General features: G+C 41.3%; 1 protein-coding gene across 4 annotated transcripts in view; it reads left to right on the forward strand.

Moving 5' to 3' along the window:
• Nucleotides 1-2,502: 2,502 nt before the first annotated feature.
• LOC122530944 (histone-lysine N-methyltransferase 2D-like) overlaps nt 2,503-20,343 on the forward strand; it is a 95,730-nt gene continuing 77,889 nt past the window's right edge. For all 4 annotated transcript variants that reach the window (XR_006307148.1, XM_043658379.1, XM_043658380.1 and 1 more), the window contains exon 1: nt 2,503-2,803. Coding sequence is in view for 3 of the 4 variants with exons in the window: in XM_043658379.1 (XP_043514314.1) it covers nt 2,570-2,803 (234 nt within the window). In the remaining variant the exon portion in view is untranslated. The remainder of the gene's footprint in view (nt 2,804-20,343) is intronic.

Here is a 20,343-nt window from a genome sequence, read left to right on the forward strand (position 1 = left end):
TCTCCCCCGTTTCCCGTGTCAGTTGTTCAGGAGATTTTTCGGCTCGGTGCCGTTGGTAATAACCAAAACGCTTGCACAGGAACGAGGGTTGGCAGAGGGGTAGGGGGAGGGAGAGAGGAGGGAAGCGTTGAATGGCCGGCCTTTCCGCGATCACACCCGAATAATTCTGGGAACCGAGTCCGAAGGATCGGTCGGCAAGCGATGACACGAATGGCATGCCGGGCGTGTCCGTGGTAACCCAATGGGACCGGTCTCTTAATTAAAAATCGTGAAATCCGGGCCCTCTCCCCTTCTCACCCCCTCGTCGTGTCCCTTTGTTACTGCTCTCGTCGTTCGCCGTTCCGCCGAGTAGAACAAAAAAGAAGGAAAAAGGAGGAAAGAGAAGGGAGGGGAAAAAAAAAAAGGAGATCGCGCTCGTCCTCCACGGTTTTTCCATGGTGAGTCGTTGAAAAACGATCAACGAGCAGGACAACCATTGCTCGCATCCGCCATTCTTCCGTTTGTACGCATCCACGCGCGCCCTTTCCCCCCATTTCTCTCTCCCTCTGTCTCTTTCTCTCTTGCTCTTTTTTCATCCCTGTCCTTTTCTTCTCCTTCGACCGCGTTCTTTCTCTCTTTCTCTTGTTTTTTTTTTTTTTCGTTGCTCTTTATTTTATTTCCGACGTGGAACGTTTCGTCCGAATTTATCGCCCCGATATTATTTTTTCGGGATTTAGAGTTGGGGGGCAGGGCGGCAGGAATTTGACGGTTTTGTGAAAAATTTGGGTTTCTAGTACGGGAAACAGATTTTCGATTTTGGTTTTTGGAGTTGATATGGGGTGTGTTAGGGTAGCTGATGTCAAAAGGAAATAAAGATTTCGTATTTAATGGAACAAAGGGCAAGGAAGATATCGACATTTCCTTTTCCAATTAAATACAAAAAAACACGTTTCTCTTGAAAGAGAAATTATTCATTTACACATCTCTTCATGTTAGGTTCATATTCATGCTCTGATGTAAGAACTATCGACGACTAAAACAAAACGAAACTTGCATCGGAAAAATGAAAGTGAAAAAGAAATAGGACAGAGCTCATTAATACAATGAGCTTCGTTCTCCAAAAGATTTGCGGATCAACAGAGTTTCTATGAGAAATCGTAATCGTATACGTCATTTTCATTACTCTAACAGTTCCAACGTTCGTTACGCCGAATAAAATACTACACTGAAAAACCCCTACTACCTTCTAGGAAAGAGTCTATCGTGTATCGAACGTAATAAAAAACAACAAAATTGATTCCAATACCCGCAGCAACTGCAATAAAAGCTTCTTGTAACACCCATAGTCGTCTCGCGCTTTATAGAAATATACAAAATCCAATTACCGTCGTATCTCGGTTTTTTTTTTTTTTTTATTTTTATTTCTCCACGTCCTATAATACGAGCCGAATAAAATAAAAACACGACTTCCCCCTGTGTTTTTCTCCGTCGCGCGTCGCCATGGGGGCTTCGATCTCGAGAAATTGCCGCAACGAAGCGGACGAAGCTCGCGCTCAGCGAGATTGTTCGGCTGTAAAACAACCAGGTCGTGTTGCTCTGAAACAACGGTTCGCAAACGTGGCACGGATGCGTTGCTCTATGTACGCGTTATCTGCAAGTTTCATCGCGGCGCGCCACGTGCGTTTACGATTTTACGAGCAGAGCACCCTTTCGCGAGTGTTACGATTGTTCACAGAGGAGCCTTAGCAAGGTAAAACTGACATTGCCAGGAGGAATTTTCATTTGCTGACAGAGTGACGATTGGCCACGAAATGTTACGAAAATTAAAGGAAAATTCCGTGATAGCCACGTCAGTGTAAATCACATGATAGACCAAAATGATGATTTAATTGCAAGAGTAAAGATTTGATACATGATTTAATATCAGATTTTCCTGCGTACAGTATTTTGGTATGTTGCAACGAATGTGTCTGTTGTGATATAACGATGGTACGCACAAATTATTATTGAATTAAATATGAAATACAAACGCTGAAACATTTGACAGGCACATGGTTTAGCCGGCGTGGCGAAGCAAGTTTCCCGCAACAGATCGTTAAACAGGGAAACGAAGCTGTCCGTTTTGAAGTAGATTTTCAACCTAGATTGCTTTAATCAATTAAGGTTTCTAGGTCGGCGTCGAAATTTTTTCTCCCATGCGGGATTACTCGTTCTTTGCTCCTTTCCAAGTGGGCCAGCAACTCGAAAAGTTTCAAGAACCACGAATAAGAAAAATAATCCGCACTTTCTCCAACATCTAGGCGACGTGCTTCAAATTTAACGTTATTTAAGCTTCTCGTTTTATTTATTCAAGTCTTCACCTCTGGACAATTGAAATATTGTGTCAGATTTCGTGTCGACGAATCTTTTCTTCTGATTATTCAGGTCGATGTTAATTCGAAGATTCTGTCACACGAAGCTGAACCGAATTGTCTTTGCGAATTGTTGTTGGTATTTTTATGTTCGTTTCTCTGTTTCACAGAGTGCCACGTCCCCTGGCGCCAGCAACGATGGCCTCACGAAGCAACAATTGGAACTCATTCAACAGATCATGCAGCAAACGCAGCAGCAGCAACAGCAACAACAGCAGCAGACATCCGCGCAACAGCCACAGCAACAACGAAACAATTCGTCGACCACAGTCACAGCGCAGATACAGAAAACGCAAAAACCGTCCGTCAAGTCCACGACCTCGTCTGGCAACGTTTCGAATAACTCTGGGAATTCGAGTGCGACCAACAACGCGAGATCCAGCCCGAAGCCCAAAGTCTGGAGCCACGTGCAGGTGAGTAACATTTTTTTTCATTATCTTCAATAGCTCTGACACTAACGCTGTGAAACACGTGGATCATTGTTTTCCGAAAGAAGGTGACGTAACTTGATCTTGACCGAGTTGTTCCTTGATCGTTCTAAAATTATTGAAATTCGTAAATTCACGAATTGCAAGAGGCTAGGTCCAGTTTTGAGATCATCTTTTATTAACATCAACAAATATTAACAAATTTTCAAAGTTAATACAGCAAAACAGCGTGCTGAGCTTTGTTGGAATTTCGAGCCATCAACTTTGAATCTTTAGAGCGATACCTCCGAAATTAAATTGAAATACATAACAATGATTGAGAAAGCACATCCCATTATCGACAATATATATGTATAATTCTCGAGAGATGACCAAAAGAAAAAGTATCGCAGCTTAGAGTCTGAAATAAGTCGGAAATAATGGTTGACGATAATTCGCGAGATTCTCGTTGAAATTCCCGGACCGATTAGAAGGCGCGCGCGCACGACAAAGAAATATCTGGACCATTGCTTAATGGCGGCTCAAAGTGCATACATTACTCGGACGCGAAAGCATTTTAACGAGACAGCAAACAGCACGGTGCGCTCTAATGATATATTTTGTCATTGCGACTGATCAACGTGACCCGTTAAAATGTTTGCTAGCCTTTCCGCTCGACACGAATCTTCCTCTTTTTTTTTTTCCGCTTGGTAATTTGCCAATCTGCATTAGCCGCGTTTTCAAACGACCACGATAATTAATCTACGTTGCATTATCCTCGGTTTTATGATCGGCTCTGGATTCCCGATTTTCGCGGTTTGAACGCTGGAAGCTCGATTAACGCGAATTAGCATGATCCCCTATTTCGAACAAATACGCATGCTCGACAAATACCTACGAGGTTTTTTTGATTAAAAGGTTCGCGCAGTTTTCAATTTTCCGCATTTGATTGAAAATGATTGAACGGATTCTGATTGAAAAGTTTGTTGTTCCGTGTTGTTGGCGCGAGTCAAACAAAGAATTTGAGCGTCAATTTCTTTTATGCGTGATACACTCTGCGTGAAAATTATTTGCTTATCGACCAACGAGTCGAATTGACCAGACGAAAATTATTCAAAACTTCGTAGATAGCAGATGGATAGGAAAAAGTTCGCGGCAAAGGAGACTTACGCAACGCAGGAGGATTTCTTTGTTGATTCTCGCTAATGCATCGCGATTAGCGTTTATTGTTCTTATACATAGATTGGAGCAAACGGTAAACAATTTGTCCCCACGGTGGACTGAGTAACTACTATTAGATCGATTAAGTCAACGCGCAAGACGCACGACTGATATGTTTAGGTGGCTGGAAACTGAATTCCTTGTGGCAACAACGTTGCTGTTTGCCGATTGTATTTCTTGTATCAACAATCGCGGAACGTTACCGACATCGTGGATCGTGATTGCTCTTGTTTTACGAACAGCCGTAACTAAACCTCCGACGAAACGGAAGCATACTTTAAATGAATCTGGTTCGTTGTTCGAACATTCGTTTTAGAAATAAAACTAGAATGGTCAGCCTTTATTTTTACTTTTGTCGAGTGTATTGGAAACTTATAAATTTCCACAGCGGTTTCTCGAAAGTTTCACTTTATCGAAATGTCAACGGTAATTGTTGGCTTCGCTAGATTTTTGAGAGAAAAGCGTTTCCTAACATCAGCGAGTTCAATGAAATTTGTTTAATTTATTTAATTTCACGAACGACAGAATAAGATGAGAAGATTATTGGCATAAGCGTTGTTTCAGCATTCATTTCCTTTGGTTTCTTCTTCGATTAAACCGAGGTGATTCGTTACAAAAAGAAACGACCTGCTGTTGACGAAATTGTGCGCAACAACATATGGAAAATTCAAACGTTGATAGGCGATTAATATTTTAAATTCGCATGAAACTAGTTGTTCGTGACAGTGACGTGGGGAACGATTAAATTTTTAGCCGGTGTTGTTGGGCTTGGAAATTAAATGTAACGTAGTTTAATTAAATTGAAACGCGCGTCGCTTATTTAAAATTTATTGGCTACTTCTGAACGAATGTAGAAAATTTGAAATTACATATTTACACGCTCCATATAATACAATATAATATTTCCTTCATGCATGTTCGAAATTTGTAATACTCAGTTCTGTCTTCTTTTTTATTAAAGTGTAAAGTAGAAGAGATGTTGTTAATATGTACATATGTATATCATAAGAAAGAAGAGATGTTGTTAATATGTACATATGTATATCATAAGAGAGAAGAAGAAGGTTTCTGTTATAAATAGAAACCTCCATATTCTATAACTTTCATCTCAGAAAATTCAGACGAAACTAGATTAAAGATTTTTTATACATCAAGATGAGATAATTTTAGATAAGATTAAGATAATTTTTTTCTTGGTCAATTGAGAAGTTGAACTGGTAGATAATGTAAATTAAAAAATCAGACTTTATTTATAATACTTAATAGCAAACACACACATGGTACCTTTATCAGTTCTTATATTATAATATGAAAATCTAAATCTACATTCACAGTGGCAAATTTCTCTGCTCACATGTAAATACCATTTAATAAACCTAGATCTAACGAATTGGTACAGATATTCTTTCGTACGATACCCCTTCAAAGTTAAAAGACGATAATCTTGTAATTGAAATATCTCTGATTCATTGCTTCCTCGGTAAAAAAAAATAAAAAGAACTCGTTCTTCTTATTTTTCTTTCCACCTACGTCATCGACCGCTACGACTTCTCAATTGACCGAGGAACGTATGCAAAGATGGTCGTTCGATCGAGTAGCTGGATGCCACTGGTTCTCTATTTTATCACGTTCTTCGTATCTGGAACAACGTTGGGGCCATCCCGGACCGGCACCGGAACCTTTACCACCACCTAACTTCATTACGTTAATGGCATAATAACCATTGTGGCCAGCGGAAGGGCTTACGCGCCGAAACGTCGACGTCCCTAAACAGAGCAAGAAGCGAGCTCGCCCCCGAAATCGATCGGATCGCTATTAATATGTATGAGATCTTTGCCGATAGAGCAATCCCCCCCCCCTTCCAAGTGGAAGACTGGATCAACTCCTTCCATGCTTTTCCAACCAATCCCCCCCCCCCCTTTGGCTATGTAATACGTTCAAAAAAAAATTATTAGAATCGTCGTAATAATTGGCCAAAAATTCGTGGACCAACGAATTCTCGGGGACAGTGAAACAATCGATCGCTGTTCCGGTGCTTTCGAGCTTCGTTCTATTTGAAAGAGATCAAAGAACCGGTTCACGATACACCTGGGATAAATACTTTCACCTCCCCTGGCGAGTCGATCGGGAATTTCTAACGACTAGCATTGCGGTTGGATTTTTCCGAGTGTTTTAAAGGAATTGTTTCTCGCGGAGATTGGCTCGAAGTTTCGCGCCGTTGGTTATTGATTTTTGGGATAGAGATTGGGCTTGCGATGGGGCTGAAGTTAGTGAAAATATAGGACGGCGTCTGACTTCTAAGGCGCTTATACTACTTATTGGAAAGGAATAGGGTTAATGCGGCATCCGAAGTAGGGATTTTTAAATTTTTTCTTTTTGAAAGAAAAAGATTACTTCCCGGGGGTTGGTTAGAAGTTTGCCGTGCTTCGTTATCGTGTGAAATAAGTGGCTGATCCCCTAGGAGGTTACACTGCTTATTGAGAAGAACGCGAAGAAAGTATCGAGCTAATTAATACGTTCAGAACTTTGAAGCTGCCACTTTTGTTTTTAATCTCTCGAATACACCGTGTCGTGAAGTTATTATTCCCGCGAAAAGAATACGAAACTATATTCCGCGCCGAAAATACGGATAGACGCGGTTTTAAATGATCATCGAAATAAACTCATAAACTTTCAACCAACGTGCTTCGTAATTGATGATACATCTACCAACAATTCCGAACTTCGTTTTTCCTCGAAAAATCCACGGGCGAGCTTGCCTTTAATCTCCATCGATCACGTCGTTACCATCAATTTTCACCAAAAAAAAGAAAAAAGAAATATATATATATATATTTCTGCTTTCTACGGTAGAAAATAAATTCCTGGTAACGTTACGAAGCGCGAACTGATCGATCGACGTAAATTACACGGGGGCGGGTGCAATCGGTCGGCGTAGATGGAAAAACGTGCGCGCGCGAGGCCGATCGGCCGCTCCAATTCCGCCGGAAATAGCCGCGGCCGAGGCGAGGGCAGTGATTTAAAGCGGGCCGGCCTAAAACATTAAGCCCCCGTGGCCTGGCCGGAGAAAGTGAAAGAGTAAACACGACGGCCACAAATTGCAAAGGTAACGACCTGTTCTTAGTCACCAATTTCTGGCGGGCGAGCTTTTTTCGCCGCGAAAATAGTGCTTTCGCCGGTGTTTGCGCGAGGAACCAAACGGACGTGTTGGCATTCCACACGCCGCGCTCTGCGTGTGTGTGTGTGTGTGTGTGTGTGTGTGTGTGTGTGTGCGTGCGCGCGTGTACAAGTTTCTCCGTGTAACAGCCGTTTGCAGTCACGCGACGTTTTGGACTTTACACGCTCGGTTTAACCGGTCTCCCCATTCACCGAACGTGTCAACGACGAATCCGACGCACGTTCCTTCTCGCATCACGATATCCTCTTTGCTTGTCTTTTCTTTTTTTTTTTCTTGCTTTTTCTTTTCTATTCTTTTATCACGTGACTCGCGCGATGAAGTCGCGTCATCGCGTTCGGTTTTCCAATGCCAAGAAATGATAAGAGATTGAATGAGGGAGAGGAGAGTTGGTTACTTCTGGGCATCTTTGTACCTTTTATGGAAAATTTGATGATACAGCGTGTACACGCAATACTGAGGCACAAAGATACATGAAATATTCGAAATACAATATTTGTATTTTGTGTTATGACAAAGAACACATGGTTGATCGAAATTACCATCTCGTTCTGGATTAGGTTAGGTTTGTATGTATTTTATATAATTTTCTCCTTTTGCATTTCCAAACTTCGACGACGACCAAGTCTAGACTGGAACGAATCCCAAGCAGAAGGGAAAAGGGAAAGAAACGAGGAGGAAGAAGACCAAAAAAACGCACTAACCGTTACCCTCGGCTCGGGCAAGGCAAAACCAGCGTGACGAAAGCGACGAAAAGCCCGCAAATACGAATCTCCGTGGGCCGGATCCATAAAGATAAAGCCGTCCGACGTACCGACCGAATCCCCCTCGATCCCTTCATTATTATGCGACGGCGTATCCAAGAGCGCGTACCAGATCATATTAATTTAATCCATACTCTCGTTACAAACTCTACCTTACAGCCGGGCTAAGTAAAACGGCGAACCGAGCTGGTGTTCGTTCCCTCCCTCCCTCTCTTTCGATCCCGTCACGCCGATTCGTTTCGTCAATTTATTCGCGCGCACGTTCGCGAGAAACGCGCAATCCGCAATATTTATTGTTATTATACCGGCCGATTCTATCCGACAGTGGAAACTTTGCGCTAGTCTCTGACCTATCCGGGACGATGGCCGCGGACCCAGAGTGCATACATATTAATGCGACCGAACGATCGCCAGCCGGCCGATCTCTCGTCTCCTCTCGTCTCGTCTAATTCCGGCGTGTTTCCTTTCGACACACACACACACACACAAAGAGCCTTTTCCAGAGCCCAGCGGTCCCTGGTTAATATTGAACACGCCTTTCCCACGCGCGGTAGATACGAATTTCGACGAATTTTCGTCGCTCGAGTTTTAATGTTAACTGTACGGTGGTCGAAGGGTTGGATCGTGCATACATTCGGTCGAATGCGAATTTGGACACACGAATGGGAGAATGGGAATGAGCAGCGGATTGGTTTGGTTTCTGTCGAAAACACAGGTGGCACTGGTGTTGGGTAAATCAGAGATTCGTTCGTATGGAATTATTGGTAGGAACAAATCGGGTTGTTAAAGTTGTCGAGGAGGATGAAATTTATATTAAATGCGAATTTTGATACGGGTACGCGTAAGATGAAGTTCATTTTCTTTCTTATTTTTCTAGCTGGCAATATTGAAAGTAGTTTGTCGTTCAAAGAAAAATTCAAGTCGAATATCGAAATCAACTGTCGTTGTTGACGAGGGATGTTTCTCTTTCTCTTTCTTTTCTTTCGTCAGACATTTTTAACTTTTAAATACATACCAATTGATAAAGCAAAATATAGTATATTTATTTGATGATTAATTCGAACAAACTCTATCAAACGAACGGGGGATGTTTCTCTTTCTCTTTCTTTTCTTTCATCAGACATTTTAACTTTTAAATACATACCGATTGACAAAGCAAAATATAGTATATTTATGATTAATTTGAGAAAATTCTATCATACGAACGGGGGATGTTTCTCTCCCTGTTTAACTTTTAATTATAAAATGTTGGAATATTTTCATTACAATATATATATTCGATAATATTGTCTTCCCAGTAGTTAATTCGTAGCAAGCTCTGTCCAAATTTCTCTTCCTCCTCTTCTCTGTGCCATCACGTCACGTCGTAAATCTAACCCTCGAACACGGTCGAAACATCGAACAACGTTACAAGAGTCGAAACAAAAGAAGCAAATCGATCGTCATTCGAGGCTCGTAGCTGTTATTGCCTCGTATCGATTGGAGATCGTCTCGCGTAGCGGCGAGGGGGCCCTCGTCAAGGGGGAACGATTTGAGATAATCGAGCGACCCAATCCTCTCCTCTCCTCTCCTCTCCTCTCCTCTTCTCAGCTACGGCTACGGCTGAACGAGGAGCCACCGACGGAATAATTTTCGAGTGACTGTTCTCTCCGCTCAATCCCGGTTCTTTATTAATATTCCTCGACATCCGAAGAGTTAGGTTCGCAGCTGTGCCGTCCGCCGCGCGGCGATTGAAAAGAGTCGGGGGCAGGTGCTTTTGGAATTCGAGTACGCGGAGCGAGGCGAGTGGGGTGGAGAAGAGCCGTCGGAACGGGTTACTTGTGATTGCAAATCCTTCCCGATTCCATTTCGTTTCCTTCTCTCTTCTCGCTTTCGCGGGTCATCGTGTCGCGAATTGTGTCAGAAAATTGCCAACCGGGTGCGCCGGATTTAGAAAATTCCCCGTCCCGCGATCGTCTCGTCCCGAACAGTGTCCTCGACAAATCCTGCGGTTCGATATATTCCGGATCAGATGCCAAGGTTTCCAGCGCCGCGAAAAGACGGGGGAACATATATACGTATATGGTGAATCAAGGGGAATTTTGGAAACTGTCAGTGAAGAGATTTTGGAAATAATTTCGAGTGTCTTTGGAGCAAGGGCTGTTGGATTTTAGACGATGAATCTGTCGGTCCGTGTTCCTAGAACTTTCAAGTAACGAATATTTTATTTATTTATTTTCTCAATTGTATGAACTCACTAAGTACAAGCTATGTTAATAGCTATGAAGTTAATAGCTGAAGAAAAAATACGGTGTTGACAAAATATATAAAACATATAAAGCATTTGTTACAGTTTTTAGAAACATCTGTTCAAGTTCCCCGCTCGTGATTTAATAATATTCGTGGCAATTTAAAAATTTATAAAATCTATCCATCTTCTCCGAGAATTCGTTTGTAACTATGTATATATATCTATGTATATATTTCTTATCTTACATATTGCGAGAAACTCGTTCGTTTTCCTTTGCTACATTCTTTGCTCTATCTTCATTCTTCATTCTCCGTCTGACATACTCATATTGCAAACCGAAATCTCATTTATTAAAACTTACTGAAGAGTCGAATTCTCAGAGAATTTTCAGAACATTGCAATTTTAATCTACATGCTGATTTCTTTGTAAATGGGAATTAGTGCACCTGCAAATAAAATTACGTTGCACTCGTAAAAGTGAAACGTAGCGGGAAATATAAAATCTTGGATTTCACAGAAGGAGAAGAAAAAAAAAAACAAAAAAAATATATATATAGTATATATATGTATGTATATATTTCACACGTTTCCTCGCAAATAGTCAGAAACAGTTATAGTTATAAAGCACGCTTTCCGCAGGAAACAGGAGAAGTTTATTCAGCAGAAAGAGAGCAGTCAGCTGCGAATGAACTGTAACTTTATGTACACGTACGTTTTACGAGTTTCTGCAACGCTGAAGTGTATAAAAATTCCGAGAAAATTGTCAAGTCGTTGGCCGACGTCGATTGGCCCGCCAATTTCCGCCAGCGCGCGTTCATTTTTGCGTTACCGTATTACTTCCAGTTTTGTCGCAAAAGGAAAATTGCGTCGGATAAGAAAATTCCTTTCTTTCGATGAAATTACTTGGAGCGAAACACTTGGACACGTTATTTATTCGTTCATCCCTTCGTACGTCAACTGTCTGTTTATTTTCCCTCTTACAGTTACTCCGTTATTAAATTATTCAATTCTAAAAATTTTCTCTAGTCGTATTTGTTACAGCTGTACGACGTAAAACACGGTGAAATTGTTTCTGTTATTTTTTTTTTTTTTTTTTAAATAGCGAAGCAATTCTACAAGATGAATTTTATGATTTTCTAGTCAATATTAGAAGCTACTGTTCGTAGACAGATTTTGAATACCTCTGTAGGTATTTCGACGTAGGTGTTTCCGGTGCAATTAACGTCCTTTTCATCGATCGAAATGTATCGAATTTATGGGCGCGCCCGCGAAATGGCGAGATGTAATTTCAATTTGAAGTTGAAATAATGCACGGAACATTGAAAATGATACCTGTAGCAAGTTGCGAATTCGCACGTGCGAAACTTTAGGGTTCAACTTTTGCGAGCGTTGCTTCAATGAGCTGCATTTAGCATTGTAGCGGCGTGTTTTGTTTGGTCGAGTGTTGCTACGCTACAACTTCCAGAGGTACAAAATTACCAAGCTTTTCAAATATTCAATTATTATTGTTCTGAAAAATAGCAGGAAAATTATAGAGTACATAATTCAGAGAAAATTATCAAAAACACTGCACGGAGAATCAGAAACCAAATCGGCTCCATTTTTTATCGATTTCTCAATTGCATTGTGTTGCATACTTACTTACCATGTAGTTAATTTACTACAAAAAAAACGACGTAACTAATTGCAAGTACAAAAAAAACTTGTTTGTAACATCGTCATTCTGTTTGTCAGCTTTTTAATTCACAGAATCGATCAACGATTCGTATAACGTTGCCTCCTTCAATATTCCCATTCTGACATTGAATTTTCCTATTGTCTTTTCTCGAGAAATCCTTGTTCTGTCCAAACTTCGCAACCAGTACTGCGAGGAATTAATCTGCGCCAACGCAGATCTCTCGCGATCGATTGTTCCGACACGGCTGAAATTACGCGAACAGAACGACGAAGAAACCACGTGCCGTTGCAACGAAAGACGCCGAAGAAGCAATAAAGAGGAGAGAAGCACGGCGGTAAAGAAACGAAAAAGAGAGGGAGAGGAAAAACGACCGAAGGAAACGTAACGAGAGAACGAGGAACGAAGAGGCTGGAGAGGGAGACGATGATGTAGCAGAGAGTCAAACGAAGCAAAACGAAACGATAGGGGAAAGTCTAGGGGGGAGGAAGAAGAAGAAGAAAAAAAAGAGAGAGAGAGAGAGAGAGAGGGAGGCGACGAAAGCAGACGCGGAGGACGAGGAAGAAAACGAGGCGAAAGAGAGACGAGGAAATTGAGAGCGCACTCGAGTTTACCGGCTAGCAAATGGGCTGGTATATGTTCGCACGGTAATGGGAAAGGCAACAGATGCGAACGCTGGCTATTTCGCGATGAAACTATCGTGTCGTATAAAAGGGCGCGAGAGGCTGGCAGAGGTTAGCCTGCAACCGACGACATAAACTTACGATAGTGCAAACGACCACGGCACACCGGAACCGCTCTCCTATTCCCTATCCATTTCGTTACATCCTGTGGGGAAACGCACGCCCTCACGTCGAACTCCAGGTTTCCTTGTTTTTCCGCCCGATCTGTCGAGCCCATCGTAACTCTTGCTCACCTCTCAGATCCTCGATGAGCGAATCTCGCTGCGTTCCCTCCAGTCGATTTTCCGCGAAAATTATTCGACTTTGAATGATTTTTCGTCGTTTGCACGAAACATTAGTCGATGAGAACATCAATTTCTGATCGTTTTCTGTGACTTGTTTACAGCCTACGATTATATCTATACGCAAGTGTTCTACGAAGAATATTCGATTTCTGACGTTTCTGTGTAGTATATGATGGTTTTAGGATCTAGAAGGCTACATCTATCTTTGCTGCAGGTTAAGATTAAAGAGAATTATCAAAAAAGCGGGTGGTAATACGTACGTTTGAAAGACAGAGTGTACTTTACAAAAAACAGTTGTACATTGTTTCCATCTTTCTTCTTCTTTAAATAACATAACAATGTTATATATTTCATATAAATTGAATAAATTCGTTTACTTGCAAAATATTGCAACAATTATAAATTATTACGACACAAAATTATTTTCTCATAAGAAACACATATATATAATTTAATTGTCAGATGTAGATATACGATTTCCATATATAAACGCCAGTTGACATGGAATTGTATTTGAAATTGAATATATAAGATCGAATTCCCGAGTTCTCAGATTTTACGAAATTCTTCTGTATTGTGTAATCGTTCCTACGTACTTTGTCACTGTGCAAACTGATATCGTTGAGCTTCCGTACGTGAGACGCGCACGTTGCTTGGTAACTGACCATGCATCACAATCCTAACGACTGTGATTTTATAAATAGCTTGGAAACTCTAGCGAAACTTCTGAAGGAATTTCTGAAAATAGTCCGTGTCATTGCGTTCGCTCTAAATCCGTGCGGACGAAAGGCAAAGTGTCTGCCAAGTGTTCGCTAATATCTGACTGTTTTTCGTGTCGCGACAATTTCATCCAACGAAACACGGCTTTATCAAGAATCTCCTCTTCATTATTTGGAGAAAGAATACAGCTGACCGAGCCAAATCACCAATTCGTGCATTCAACGAACCAAGTTAATTTTGATCGAACGTTTTAATGGAACGTAAGAGAGAAAGGGTGAAACTATCGATAGAACTCGTGCTCTCCTACATTTTCGACAGATTACTAGAAAGTAAGCACGACATGAAAATGAAAGAATAGATACTTGTATGGTTACAATAGTCTGTAAGATTAAAATTATTTCAACGGGATAATATCTAAACATTATCAACAAAAACTGGCTTTCCACGTCAATATTAGAATCAGATTTCAAGATCTACAGGGTACATGAAAAATTATAAAAGTAAAATTTCCCAATTTTCGCTTCTGACAAACTCTAAATTAAGAGATTTATCCGAAGAAAGGGGGAAAAAGTTACGATATAAGTAACTTGATGGCAATCTCAGCTGCGTTCGCCGGAGGAGAGACAGACAAACGCGCACGCACCTCGATAATAAAATTCCCAAGTGTGCAACGAAGAGAGAGGCGCTCGGTTAAAAATTCAAACTGTCTCGCCGACCGGAAGTAAAAGCGATCGTTCCCTTTAAATAACCCACTATCCTCGGGAACGAGTCGCGGTGAAAACGGGTCGCCGCGCAGGGGCACGCCGGCTTCAAAGGGTTGTTTTGCTTGCCTCCAACGACGACGAGGAAGAGGTGAAAACCTGGCTTAACCCGAAACTCCTTGCGATTCGCGTGGATACCGCGCGCGCAACGTATCTTCTCACAGTTGGATCCGGTCGGACCGGTGTCACGTGCACCCCGTTAGACGAAAGAATTTCTCCGCTCCGTCCACCCCTAAGAAGATGAAGAAGAACCCCCCTGGCGAATATCATCGAACGACCCCCAGCGAGTTTCGCCGCGTCCTTCTCCCTCTGACCCGAGAAAGGACCCCCCTCGGACCGAAGGATGCGAACCAATGAACGATTTCTCTTTCGATCACGCCGGGGAAAATTCGTCGTTTCCAGCCAATCGCGCGTCCGTCTCGCCTCGAGGCGTTTTCGGTACGTTGGATCCAGTCGGATGGCCTTGAAAAATGTCACAGCACGTGCGTTTCCTTTCTTGATTTTTATTACGCGAAACCCGAAAATCTGGACCGGCAGCTGCTCGTCTCTTCCTTCTTTCTAGCATAGTACGTATTTTCTTCCTGCCGATATCCCTTCTCGCCTTTTTTCTTTCTTTCTTCCTTTCTTTCTTTCTTTCCTCCCCTCCTGCCGCCGTCGCTGTCTCTGTCCGATCGTAATTTGTTATTTCTGGTTAATGGCCAGTACGTTGGGGACTTTTAAAGGGATGTTCGTCGGGCAGCTTCCTGCTACGACCTCATCCGCGACGATTTAAATTTTTTAATACGGGAAACGTACGCTAATAGCACCGGACGAGCGTTCTTTTTCCTCGTCGATGGATCGCATCTTCTTTACTGGGTCACGGGGGAACCGTTGGTATTATAGACAGGATATAGGGATCCTACAGACGGAAACACGCATCCCACTGTTCGTTTCGTTCCTTCCTCCCCGAAATTTCGATTTTTCAATGTTAATATTCGAGATTTATCGCTCGTAGTAATAATAAAATAAAATTTTTCTCTATACTTGAAACGTAAAGCTCTTTGACGGTTCTCCTCGTCGAGTTATCTTTTTTTCTTTTTTTAATATAATAGAATAGAGTGCATCGTTAAATTAATTTTATTTTAATACGGTCGCATTGACTGTTAAAAATAACCAGAAAATTCGTAAAAATTTGAAACAATGCGAAATAATTGATTTTTCCACTTGAACTTCTCAGACACAGATATTACACTTGAATAGTCGGTAGTTTTACTGTTAGATTGAAGCTTGCAGCCTTTATTATTAAAGAATATATACGATATAATCGACGGAATCTCTGAGGCACTATCGCGTTAGTCAGGAGGGTTAACCTAATTAAATTTCAACCATGAAAAAGGAAAAATAATAATAAACTTTCGCTTCCACCTTTATCCCCCATAATTCGCTCCCAAGTTTTGCTGCAAAACCACGCACTCAACGTTGCCAATATTCCAACGAAACAACAAAAAGCAATAAAATTTTTGAAAAAGAAAAGGGAAGAGCAATAAACTCCACCGAATAGATTCTCAACAAAAATTGCAACAGCGTTTCAACAAAACACAAACAAGAATGATCATTACAGGAGCATTGTCGTAAAAAGAAAAAAAAGAAGAGATTTATATAAAATTTATATCGTCGCTTTAAAATAAATCGTACATGCTCGGTACGGCGCGTGAGGCTCGCCGGAATGAAGCAGGAAGGAAATGATTTTTTTCTCGCAGCGGTGAAAACGCATATTTCGCGAAACTGATTGGCCGTCGGGCATCCGGTACGCGATAGAGCGTCGATCTCTGTTCAAGCGACGAGGCTACGTCGACGTGAAATCGTGCAGGACGACGCTGTATGGCAAGGGAACAGGAAACTTATATAGCCTAGGCGCGGGATTATGGTGCGGCGAGGGTGATAGTAGGATTCTTGCAATAACTCGCCGCAGCTTGGCACGGTATCGCAAACAAACACGAAGGCGAATTGAACGGAGGCGCGCCAAGTATTTTCCAATTACATCTTCCATTAACGATCATTCCTTGTGTACACGAACCTCTCTCTCTCGGGCGAACGAATCGATCCAAGAAGCACGCCCGGCTTCTTCGATGCCTCTCTCTCTCTCTCTCTCTCTCTCTCTCTTTCGTGTAAAGTTGAGAAATTATTTCCTCCATCGTGAGTCGGACGATGGTGATGGAAGTGGCTGTTGACAAGCGTGGTTAACACGTTCGCTGCTAGTACGATGCTCTGTATTAACCTTTTGTGCTGGACGTGCCGAAGAATTTTTTTGTTCCAGAATTGTAATATTTTCTCAGTTGTAAGTATATCTAAGTAAAAAACAAAATAGGCAAGACAAATAATAAATTTATTGCTTCTCAATAATTTCTATCCAGTGATATTATACCGACGAGTTCAAAAAGAAAGCGACGAATAACTGTATACGGTTTGGTCACTCGTTATGGTCCGCAATCAGTTGCCAGCGCAAGTGGTTAACGGCAGAGCTACGTGGACGAGTAAAGCGCAAAGCGCTCGAGATTTCAGGAAAAAATCGATGTCCCGGGAGTGGAAGAAAGTTTGGAATGTTCGGGGTGTTCGTACGATGAAAGAATGGTTCGAATTTCTGCGAACAAAGCAACGATGTAGATTTAAAAAATTTCTGAAATTCGACGATCCTGCTTTTGTATTATAAAATTTCGTTAATTAGTAGTGAAAATAATGTCTAGCGTGTTTGGAATCGTGGATGTATTTAATTTTACAATGAGAAACATTTTTGAATATTCGATGAGGTCCAAAAGTGCTTTTTGCGAGAACTTTTGTAAGAGAATGATTCTAAATTTCATCCCTATATCCCTAGAAATTGTTTTAGAATTAAATGTGTACCTTCACCATTTTCCAAAATTCCTTGAATATTATATAATAATTGGACAAATCATATGCGTAATCTTCGCTACAATTTTGCTTCGTAACATTTTATGGATAATCTTCATTTATTTGAAAAAGAAAGTTAAATATGTCGCTAAATAATCGCAGCTGCGTATTTTCTCCTAATCTCGACATTAATTCTATCGCGATGGAAGTGTAGCGTGTTACGTGGAAAGCTTAGTGTGTCATGCCAAACAGAGGTCGGCGAAAATCATGTTGAACTCGTTTTTCAAATCTTCCGAAATCGTGCTGGACGTGCCGTGGAATACAATTTATCTATGCAAATAAGAAATAATTCGAGATATCAAAGTCGTGACTAATATCTAATATGCAATCGTTCACGCAGGTCCTTCTCCTAATTCTCTCCCTTGTTTTAACAATAAATTCTAATCTTTCTCGATGGATTCTTTACCGACGATTAACCCCAAATTTTTTTCTAACGTAACTCGTTCTTATAGCGCGACGCTTCGAAACTCGAGGAGAAACGGTTTCCGCGGGTTGAAATAGTATTAAAAACCGAGGGATTTAAGCCGATCCACAAAGGAGGGGGGGCAGAGGAGGAGGGCGGTATTTCACCGTTGAAAAACTGAACTTCTTCATTTCGTCCACAGAGTTTGGCCCCCATTGTTCCACCCCCATTACGCCGGCGAACATCGTTAAATGCCTCTAAAAGCCATTATCCCTCAAACTTCATTAATCCTTTACCAACCTTTCCAACTCGTTCTTCCATCTTCTCTTTTTGAAAGAAAAACAAAAAAAAAGAAAGAAAAGAAAAAAGGGGGAATGAACGAGAGAAAAATACAGAAGCTTCAATTGCCGTGAAACGCCACGTATGGCGATAATTACCGCGGTCGTTACATGCAAAACGCGTGTACAGTTCGCTGGTAATTTCGCGATAGCCATTCCGACTGGAACCATCTTGCTCAAACACGTTATCGTCGCCTTTTTTTTTTTTTTCACGGTGCTAAGCATTCTTTTTTCTCTCTCTTTCTCACTTTGTTGTTTCTGTTGTTCTTTGTCTTTTTTTTTGCTTTCTCTTTTTCTTGCACGTTCTCTTTCTCTTCGTTTCGTTCTCTTTTGCCTTTGTTCTTTTTCTCCTGTCTTACTTTCTTTCTCTCAATCTATGACGATTGCCACGATACGTCGATTTTTCGACTATCTTTTTCTTTCAGAAACTCGCTGAGCCTCTCTCAGAAAGAGACTCTGATGACTCCCTTCCTTCTGTCTTTCTCTATCTGTCTCCGTCACGTTCTCTACGAACGCTACACACACACACATAAACAGCGTTTCATCAATCACGAATTCGACCGAGAGAATCAGAATTTGCAGCTTCGTGAAACGCATCCTCTCGCCCCGAAACGCTCCGAAGGAGCGGATTCGATTTCTACGAGCGGACAGAGTTAGATATCTAAAGAGAAAACGATCTTCAGAGACGGATACGTAATTGGGAGAAGAGCGAACGAGACACGGAAAAGGGGATCGGCCGACAGGGGGGGGGGGGAGGGGGGGGGTGTATAGGACATCGACTGGGGGGAGTCGCACGTGGGGTACAAAGCTCGTCGAGAATACTCTTGAAAGTGAATACTGGTATCCAATTGCAAGTACCGTGCCGCGTCTCTAGTTGTTCAAAGTGTGCATAACAGCCGGGCAAGGGTAGGAACTAATTGGCAGGTTGCTCTCAAGAACATAAATACGAGGCGAGAGGATCGTGAACCAGCGGAAACCATGGAGGGGGGAGGGGGGAGGGATCCAGGGGAGGCTGATATGGATGGCTTTCAGAGAAACGTGGAACAGAAGATCTCCGGGGAGTTGCCACGAACGACGACGACGTAGCGTCTCGCATCCTCTGAAACCTACCATTTTTTACCGTTTCACGAGAACGCGAATATTTGATCATTTGGAATGTCCGAACGTATCGATTCGTAGGATATCCTCGATCAGGTGTCGACGAAGTTGGGATGAACTGTGAACTTTGCGATTAATCTTGAGGGGACGTTTTCTTTCATAAAAATAGTGATTCTTGTTTCCTATTTTGAAGGCGATGAACATGGTGGGGAAATATATTTTACAAAATGGAAATTCTTTTTATAAAAATAATGGTCTTCCCTGTTTTTGATGTGAGAAAGTAATAAATGGACTTTGAATAAATATAATTTAGAAGATGGATTTAAATAGAAAGTTTACTGTTTATTAAAAATATATTAAAAGACATGAATTAATATTAAATAAAATTAATATTAAATATATTAAAAGATAAATATATCAATATATTAAATATATTAAAAGATATATGTAATGATATATGAATTGTTTAATATTTCAACCGGCGAGTTCTCCCCGTCAAGACGAAAATATTTCTCCGCCACGTTTGAAATCTCATTACATCGGTCGCGAAAGTCACGCGAGAAATGACCACGAAAGCAGTGGCAATCGTTTTCTTTAACGCTGCACATTAATATCGTGTCGCTGGATTTTTCGGTGCGGAAATAACGTCAAACAGCCAGTGGTCGGTGATGCAAGCTATTCTACATAGCACATGCCTATGTACAATATCCACCAAAAATTTCGAATCGCCTCTCCAATTGTTAATCTTCGTCACTTTCGTTTGAAATTAATCCTTTGACCAGATAGACCTGTTTCTTCAATTATGACCACAAAAATCTCGATAACTTGCAGATATTACAAAATGTTTGTACTCAAATTAAAAGATAGCTGACATAATTGTCAACAGTTGATAAAAGATTATATTTCATTTAAAAGAATGTCAAATAATTTGAAAAAAGCTACATTTTTAATCTAGAGTTACCGTAAAAATACAGAAAAAGAAAAAAGGAAAAGACAACTCCTTTATCTTTCTCGATCTTCAGTGACAGAGTTTTTTCTAAATGCTCCTCTTTCTTCGAAATTCTCAGATTCTGCGGAACACAAGGGAGAACGCAAACTTTTGGCGGATAGTGTATACACGCGCGTGCGAGCGGCAGCCTCATGTATATTCGTTCGCGAAATGGAATTACCAGGGGATCGTACAGATAAAAAGCGACCGCGTATCGCCGGGACACGATCGATAAATTTAACCAATTCCAAGCGGCGCTTTATGGACTCGTTATACGA

This window comes from Frieseomelitta varia, unplaced genomic scaffold, assembly GCF_011392965.1.
Source record: "Frieseomelitta varia isolate USP_RPSP 00005682 unplaced genomic scaffold, Fvar_1.2 scaffold_366, whole genome shotgun sequence".
Classification (NCBI taxonomy): Eukaryota; Metazoa; Arthropoda; class Insecta; order Hymenoptera; family Apidae; genus Frieseomelitta; species Frieseomelitta varia.